The following is a 9,035-nucleotide window of genomic DNA, read 5'->3' on the forward strand; positions in this document are numbered from 1 at the left end:
GCCAAGCTGAAGTTACCTCCAGCAACTAGAAATGCAGTTGTCCTCTCTCCTGCCACTCCTCCAGGTTGACAGGGCCCAGAAAAGGTGGGTTCAGCTTTACACAAGGCAGTCAGCGCTGTCTCTGCTCATGGCTGTGGTGGAATACAGCAACAACTCAGCTGACCAAAATGGCCCAGTGTGGCTTCAGAGGACAGGAAGCCAGGAAGTCTTTAACAATTTTCAATTACGAGCGAGAATGGAGGGTGGTCAGTGTCTAAATCCAGGCTGGAATTCAGCCAGAGCTCAGCACTAACGCCCCGTCACCTGCTGCCAAAGGAGCTGAAGTGCAGAACTGGGTCTGCTGAGACAATGAAATCCCCTGCAGGGCCTTGCCTTTGGGAAAGAACAGGTCAGGTCTTGCACTGACTTGTTCTCACTCTCTCACAGAGCGCAGGGTGACTGCGTGAAGGGGTTGCCCAATAACCCCCAGAGTACTAAGATGAACTCTCTCTTGCAGATGTTTGAGAGATCCATAAAGAGAGGGCAATTCCAGTCTTGCCACCAGTCTCAGGTTTTACTCTGTTCCTGCCTGCGTAAGCCATGAGCATGTGCTAGCCCCCTGCTTTCATGGAGCAGGGCAGCAGAGGCATCAGATGTGTTGCTCTGGTTCTGCTAAAACTATGTACATAGCTCATTAGAGCACTTCTGTGCCAACAATATGTGCTGTGGGAAGAGTCCCCACACTGCCCATGGCACACAGCTCCAAGCAGCTCTCAGCATACAGAGATCAACACCAACTCCTAGACTGCACCGTGCTCCTTCCCCTCTCATAGCTCATCACCCCGAAAAAGCTTTCTTCTCCTTGTTAGAGGGATCAGATACTCCTGCCAGTCTCCATCCAGTCACATAGCAACTACTACCAATGGCATCAGTCACTCAGGCTCAAGAATCATCCACAGCAAGAGACAAGGGGAGCAGAACGAAAGCCAGACTCATCACACCTCCCCCTCTGATCCAGAGAGACGGCAAAGGAAAGGGACAGAGTAAAACACACCCACTGGTGAAGACAGGAGTGCTGCATTCTCAGGCTCAGCCAGTGTGCAACGATAGCCTCTTGTGAGAAAGAATCATGGAATCAATCCCAGACTGGTTTAAGTTGGAAAAGACCTTAAAGCTCATACAGTTCCAGCCCCCTGCCATGGGCAGGGACACCTTCCACTAGAGCAGGTTGCTCCAAGCCCCATCCAGACAGCAGCCCGATGTTGTCAAGCCCCACCAGGAATGTCAGATGGAAGTGGACAGCACTGTAACTGCACCTTCCTTCCCATGTGTTCAAGCAGGGCTGCTGGTTAGTGAACTGACCAGACTAAAACCTCTCTAATTTCATGAATATTGTACTCGGACACAAGAAGGGTAGGAAATACTTGATAAGTAGGAAACAGTTGATAGGTAAAGGCGGACACCTGAAGCACTGGTTAAACAGCACTGAATTCCACTTCGGAACAGCACATCCTCCTTTTGTAGAGCTGGAAAGACAGAAATGGGATGCAGAAGACACAACAATAAATCAAGCCACGAATCAGCACAGGGGCCCCAACTCCCCACTTTCCTGTGATCAGCACCAAAGCACCAGCAGCACAAGAGCCATGGCCATGTGTGCAAGCTGCCACTGCTCAGTGAGACTTCCATGAATGTGGCTCCTGTCTGCCAGTCGCCAGGCGTCTCCCACCAGCCAAATCCAGAAGGAAGCCTTGTCTTTGTTGAAACTGTTGGACAAGTAAGTGTCTTCTCAAAATAAAGAGGGTAGCTATGGCAACAACTGTATTTAGGAATGGGAGGACTGAGACAGGGTTAGAAATCCCAGCAACAGGCTACAGCTCTGCCATTCCAACGTTTTTGGGTGCAAAAACACGGGAGCCTGTCTCAGTTGTTTGCTTGGGCCTGCTGTTCCCAACACTGGGGTACCCTGGGGCTACCACTGTCAGCTTATCCTCTGAAGAACCAGCCCCTCTTTCCAAGAGGAGCAAGAGATGCTGACACACGAGAAAGGAATGTGAGCTAACTTTGGCCCTGCTGATCTTCGCATCTCGGAAACACAGGATGCAGGTGGGAATTGCTGTGGCTGGGACTGTGCAACACATTAGGAGCCGTAGCTGTTTGATTGCCGTGTGATAGAGCAACAAGAAATAGAAACAAGACATACGATCATACCAGTGAATCTATACACACACTGCATCGATCCACAAGATTGATTGGCTCTTTTAAAGCATGTTTCCTTGGGAGACAAACCAAATACATATACCACACTCTGCTTTCCCAGTTTACAGACAGAAATACAAAGCCCTGAGCACAAGGAAGAGCTCTGCATTTAAGCACAGTGATCTAAACTCACTTCTTAGAAGAACCTCTTGACCTTGATTCACTAGACCCACAGGCAAACATACTTTGTCCACACAAAATCCGTCCTGTGGGCACTCCGGAACCTTCAGCATTCCACACACAACCACTGGCTACCAAAGAGTGGACTCCCACCAAACCTCTCTACAAGGACCTCAGCAAACCCCTCTGGAGACTCCAAATCTAGTGACAGATGCTGGAAACTTTGGCAGATGCAGTAAGGCTGGGATGATAGACAAGACAAAGAAGAGTTCAGCAAGGGAGTAACGTCCTCAGCCTTTCCTGCTGGGATCTCTCCATGGGCTAAATGCCATTCTCCCACAGTCAGACATGTCTGTAAGGAGGACAAATGCGGGGAGAGAAGGAAGGGGCAATATACACATTATGCTTCCCTTCTGGCAGCTCTTGCCAGAGGAACCAAGTGCTGGTCAACAGGCTCAGAAAAGCCAATTCCTCTTCCTCCTCCCCCCTTTTTAGGGAGCTGTGTGCCAGCATCTGTCAGCCCCAAACAAGCAGGCAAGACTTTCCCAGTCACGGGTCAGTCTCTTTAGAAGCAGGTGGGCTGTTAGGGGTTGTCTCCTTGCAAAGGCAATAGGCAGCATGATGACAAACTTTATGAAAGGATCCCTTGCCTGTCTCCTCCTTTCCTGACACTCCTGGAGGCCAGAGAGCAGAGCCACATCTCGGAGCCTGCCCAAGCAGCTTCCCCAAGTCCTGCTGGCATCTGTACTGCTTCACATCTAGAATGACACAGGACTAGTCCTTACAGCCAAAGAGAAGTACAGGGAGAAGAAACAGAATAGATATGACGCAGCTGAACTCACCAATCCAGCACCCTCTGTTCCCCTTACTGCTGTGAGCAGCAAGTTGGATTCAAGGCTATTCAAATTGTAGACAGCAAAGGGGGAAAGAAAATACATGACAGCATCTTTTTGGAGCTTTTTAAAGCCAAAAGCTGAACCACAAAGGCACCCTGCGCCCAGCAGGCTGTGCAGCAGAACTGACAGCAGGCTATGTTGGGAGAGGGAAAAGGAGGGAAGTTCAGGCAGCGTGCGGACACACAGAGCGGGTCAGTACTCACCCTGGAGCTGGGCAGACAGCGCTTCCTGCTGTTGTTTGTATTTCTGGGCCAGGGCTTCAGCGTTCTGCACCTTTTGCTGCAAGTGGCTGTAGATGAAAACTCCCGAGCCCAGGCACGCCACGGTCACCAGGCAAAACCCGGTCTGCAGGAGCCCCTTCTGCCTCCTAGAACACATGCCGGTGCCCATGATGGGCCCCGGGCACAGCGATGCTGTAGCGCTGCCTCTCCGGCGTTGCTAAAGCATCTGCTCGGGTTTGCCCAACAGCCCTTTTCCTCCGCAGATCCGCAGATCCCTCGGCAAGGCGCGATCAAAGTCTCCTCTTCGCTCCTTCCCAGCCCTCAGGGCGGCTCAGGCGCTCCGGCAGCGGTTTATTCCTCATCGCCCAGCGGAGGGAATCGCAGCACAGCGCCGGTACCCGACAGCAGCAGCCGAGGAGCCGGCGGGAGCATCCTTCATCTCCGAACCGCTCCAGGGGAACCGGCCCGGGGCCGCCTGGGCGGAGGGGAGAGAGGAGGAGGAGGAGGAGAAGGAGGAGGAAAACTTTTGCTTCCCATGTGCTGCAGCGCAGGGGGGGGCGGGAAGGGGGCACCGCCGCCTTTGGCTCTTCCCACCTCCCTCTCCGCAGCACCGACCGGAAAAAATAACCCGTCGGGACGAGGAGCGCTTCGGCCCCCTCCCCGCGGCCTCCCCCCGCCGGCAGCTCCGGGAGGAAGCGGCGGCACCGTGGCCGAGAGACGGGCCAGGAAACCGGCGGCGGCGGCATCCGGTGGGACCGAGGGGGAGTCCCCGAGGGGACCCGCTACCGGCGGACGGGAGCAGTGCCCGGGGTACCCAACCCGCAGCGCCCCGGGAAGCCAAGGGAGGTGCCGGGCCCATCGCCCTGCGCTGCCCCCGCCGCACCGGCCCGTGTCCCCGCCGGTAGAGCGGAGCCCCCCCACACACACACACAGGCTCTCCCACGTGTTTGTTTTCCCCTCCCTTCTCCAAAGCAGCGACAAACCCGCTGCTGGCACCTGCTGCTGCTGGGGACACCTGCGGTAACAAATGGGGACATTAACAAGGACATCTTCGAGGGACCTTCAGGCTCACCCAGCTCCAACCCCTGCCACGGGCAGGGACCCCTTCCACTGGAGCAGCTTGCTCCAAGCCCCTGTGTCCAACTTGGCCTTGAGCACTGCCAGGGATGGGGCAGCCACAGCTTCTCTGGGCACCCTGTGCCAGCGCCTCAGCACCCTCATTCTTCCTAAGATCTAATCTAAATCTACCTTCTGCCAGTTCAAAGCTGTTAGTTCTACTTTCCCATCCATGGCAATGTTCAAGGCCAGGTTGAGCAAGGCTCTCAGCAACATGGTCTAGTGGAAGATGTCCCTGCTCATTGCAGGGGGTTGGAGCTGGATGAGCTTTACAAATCCCTTCCCACCCAAACCATTCTATTGTCTTATACTTCATGGGACAGACAAAGCTTTTGGGAGCCTTGCTCATGCTCTGAGCTCAGATCCACTATGTAAGAATCCCAGATCTGTAATGAATCTTGCCTGCACCAGCAGCCTGGCTGTCAGGTTGGCTCATCTCTTATCTGTGCTCACAGAGATACTTCCTCCGGAATTCTGCCAAGTTCTGTATTTCAAGCATCTGGGGAACAAGCAAAAATCACAACAATTAATTCTTCAGCAGCAATTCCCCTCCAAGAATCACGCATGGCTTTATAAATGTTAATCCGATCAGCTGTACAGTACTGCTGGGAAACAGCTGAATGGCGTTCCTGTCCCACTCGTTTTCTGATGGGAAAACTGAGGTACAGCATTCCCGTAAGGCTCCAAAGTAACTCAGGGTTTTGTGGTGGGTTTTTTTTCCCCAAGCCTTTTAAGTGGATTGGGTATGTTGTCTGAGGTCTCTGCCAGAACAAGGGGAAGACTCAGCCTGCTGGAAACTGGGTGATTTGGCCACGGGTCCTGGCTCCGAGTACAGCTTCCAGAAATCATTATAGATTTTCCTTAATGAATTAACTGATTATTCCAGACTCCCTGCTTTGCTCTTTCTGAAAACCGGAGTAACACTAAAGCGATGCTTCATGCAGCCTGTGTCTGCCATGGATCCTTTGCATGTAGGACAGGGATAATCTTGTTGCTGATTCCCGTATCCTCAGTTCAAGAGACACTCCACCTACAGACACAGACATCAGCCTCACTGCCCGACTGTTTCTTTACCTAAATGTCCTGGGGGATTGCTGGATGCTTCAGCATCTTTCCAGGCTGTTTGTCAGGAATGGGAATGTCTTTGGCTGCATCTCGACGACTGAGGAGGCAGCGTGTGGGATGAGGACTCTGAGTCTGTTTTGCCTCTATTCAGGACATTCTTTTTTCCCCTCCTGCTCTCATTAATTACTTCCTCATGCGTTGGTTCCTGCCTGAGAAATACTGGGAATTTCTGTGGTTTTGACTCTGGAAAAGGTTAAAATCCTGAATTAGGGAATGCCTCTCCGAGAAAGATTTGATTGACAAAGATTCTACAATCTAGCACTTTTGTATGCTGTAATAAACTCAGTTACAGCTTTAGCTCCATATCTAGGGCCAGATGAACAGTGCAGCCCCAGCAAAGAGCCAGAGGGTTTGCTTCTTGCTCATGCTTTGCCAGGATTTCTGTTATGTGGCCTGCTAGTGAAATCCCAGGAAACAGAGCTGATCCCATTTCCCCTGCAGTCAGGGATAAAACCCTCCACTTTGGTCCTGGTCTTCCACATCAAAACAATAGAAGGGCCCCACCACTGAAGTCTTTGTTCTGAGACCCATGGCACAAACCCCATCTTCAGAGAGTTCATTTTTATTGTGCCTGATTTGCATTTAGTACTTCAGTATCAATGCTTCATGCCCATATCTTTAAGCTAGATCTGACTGGGACAGATCAGAAGTTCTCTTTGTCAAGGATTTCTATGCCCCAGACGAAAAGGGGGCATCCTGCTCATTTGGCAAGGCCTGGTTTGGATATTTCCCTGCTATTCACTTGTGCGAGTTTCTCCTTTAACCGTGCATTCTTTCTGAGAAGGGGTTGTCCCATCAGCCAGCTCAGAGGGTACTGAGGGTACTCAGAGATGTGGCAAATCACATCCCACATCTCGGAAGGTCTGCAACCCCTAGGCACAAGTATCTTATGGAGGATACAGAGAAGTGCCCTGAGCTGAACAAACCGACCATAAGTGGCAGCTCTCTTCAGTTCCAACTCCAAATGCTTTGTGCCGCAGGGGTTATCTGCCCCATGCAGCATCTTGGAATGAGAGATGTGAATTCTTCTACTTCTTCTTCTACACTGCAGTGTTTTTCCAGGGGAAGCTTTATGCCTGCACAAGCATTCTCTTGGAATCAGTGGGGACAGAGGGCTTTTTAAAGTTTGGTTTTATGCTATCCAGATGTCCATGCTGCATTTCGAGCGTCAAGCTGGAAAGATCATTTATAAGGAACTTAAGCTGGCATCCCTGCACACTGGGTGTCAGCCAGGGAGATTTCAATCTGGTTTTTAATACCCCCATAAGCCAAGAGCTTGCAGCATCTCTGCTTTGCCACCGTCTCTTCACTGTGACCATCAGCAGACAGGATACAGATTTAGGCTGAGATTCTCTGAACTGTTGATTTAAAACACAATAGATTTTCCTGAATTATGTCTTGGCTTTTGCAAATTTCATTCAATGTCCCACTATTCCTGCACAGAGATAATGGGAACATAATCTAAATGGCTTTGCCAGAGAGAAGCTCTATTGATTCTGAGGTCCACATCAGAGCAGTGATGTGAGTATCTCATCTACCACTCAGACTGGCTACCTGGGAATCCTTCTAAGGTAGTTGCCCTCAGCAGCCTCCTTCCAGGTATTCCAGCTAGCATGGAATGGATATGTTTAATAGTAAGAATTCAACAGGGAGAACAAGCCAGAGCTATAAAAATGGAAATCAGCTCCTGTTCTATATTAACCTGTCAAAAATCCTCTGCATGGCCAATGATCAAGTTGACACTAAGCTAATTACAGAAAGACCTTTAAACACAAAAGATTGTTACCTGCCTGCATTTCCAGCTCCACATGCCTGACCAGCCCAGAAGTCTAAAAGTACTATTGCTCATTTGCCCCCCTGCACACATAGCAGAGCCCCCATTTGTACAGAAAGCCTGCAGAAGTGCCTGGTACTCTCATAGCTGCTGTGCCTGTGAGCACAAACGGCCAATTTGGCACATAGGCACTCAGCTCTTGCAGAAAAATGCCTGTTCCAGCCAGCACTGCCTGCAAAACCCAACCTCAAGGAGCATAAACTCTGTTTCTTACATAACACTAAACAAGAAGCCTCATAGAAAGTGACTCTCCTGGCCCTCTTTATGGGATTTAGACGAGAAAAAAAGCCCCTTTAGGGCAAAGCAATTCAAGCCTCTCTTCTCCAGATGATGAGAGAATGATGGTTAGTGCACTGCCTGTTGGACTTCATTCTACAGTGCACTGTCGAACACCCCGAGGAGCATAGCACAGGACAATTATGCTGATATTCAAGCTTTTATCTCTGCAACTCCGCCAGTTACTTCCATTTCCCCTCTTTACTTGCCTGCTCTTTGGCTCCCATTGGCACGGCCTCTCTACCTCCAGTTCAGCACAAAGGTTCACTGCAGCATCTCGCATTCTCCCACCAGGCTTCGTATCTGGCATATGGATAGGGAAGAGAGATACCTGTAAGGGAGTGGCAACCTGACTTGGGCACCAGCTGCCCCCCATGCACAGTTGGCAGAGGGGAATGGACTCTTCTGGTAGGAAAAAGAAGTGGCAAATGCTCGGCATTACAAGGTCTCCTTCCTCAACAGCCTTGAAAACTCAGGCAGTCCTACATCAAAGATGTACTGTCCCTTCCGATCAATCTCCCTGTGTATGACGGGATTTCATGCTCTGGGCTTCCATTTGCTGCATGAGCCAGTGTTTGCAAAGATCCTTAAACCTGGACTTCCAAAAGGCCTTTGTTTGAGGACTGAAAGGGTGGGGTTGCTTTGTGCCTGTTTACTTCTAAAGATTAATACAGTTTTAAGACAGGATCTGGCAACATTTATAGCAAGAGAACTATTCCATAAAAAGACTGCGTATCCAGTGCAGCCAGACAGGCCTAAGGACCTAATTCCCCTTGGTGCAGGGCGCTACGATGCCAAACATTCATTTACAGCCACAAACAACTTGACCCCTGGTACATGAGTAAGTTGCTTAAATAATTGCAGCAGCACTAAAAAGGGGGATTAGTTTCCATGTCTGCTCTCTGGCTGGGACCAGATTCATCACTGCTGTAATCCTGCTGATTTCACTGCAGTCACACTTGGGATCACTTTGGGGTTTTGAAGCCTACATTAATGCAGCAGGATGGAGGCTTTCCCAAGCATTAACATTCTGATGGGGTAGAAATTCATCCCAGAATACAGCACTGAGAATGTTAAAGTACTAATGAAGCAAAGATGCCTGCTGTCACCACTGCTAGCTACTTAGAGCAGCATGGACAGACTTCCCTTGCAGAATTCCATATGCCATATTCATTAGGCACAATAAATATACCATATTAAAGGGATTTT

At 50.4% G+C, this 9,035-nt stretch overlaps 1 protein-coding gene across 4 annotated transcripts in view; it reads right to left on the reverse strand.

Moving 5' to 3' along the window:
- LOC136022680 (Golgi integral membrane protein 4-like) overlaps nucleotides 1-4,169 on the reverse strand; it is a 31,512-nt gene extending 27,343 nt beyond the window's left edge. Inside the window, exon 1 of one of the 4 annotated variants that reach the window (XM_065696292.1) lies at nucleotides 3,458-4,161. In XM_065696292.1, coding sequence (XP_065552364.1) covers nucleotides 3,458-3,644 — 187 coding nt within the window. In that variant the 5' untranslated portion in view covers nucleotides 3,645-4,161. Of the gene's footprint in view, nucleotides 1-3,457 lie in introns of all 4 variants that reach the window. The other 3 variants (XM_065696295.1, XM_065696293.1, XM_065696294.1) reach the window with 3 other exon arrangements.
- Between the last annotated feature and the right edge of the window lie 4,866 nt (nucleotides 4,170-9,035).

Source organism: Lathamus discolor, chromosome 16, assembly GCF_037157495.1.
Source record: "Lathamus discolor isolate bLatDis1 chromosome 16, bLatDis1.hap1, whole genome shotgun sequence".
Classification (NCBI taxonomy): domain Eukaryota; kingdom Metazoa; phylum Chordata; class Aves; order Psittaciformes; family Psittacidae; genus Lathamus; species Lathamus discolor.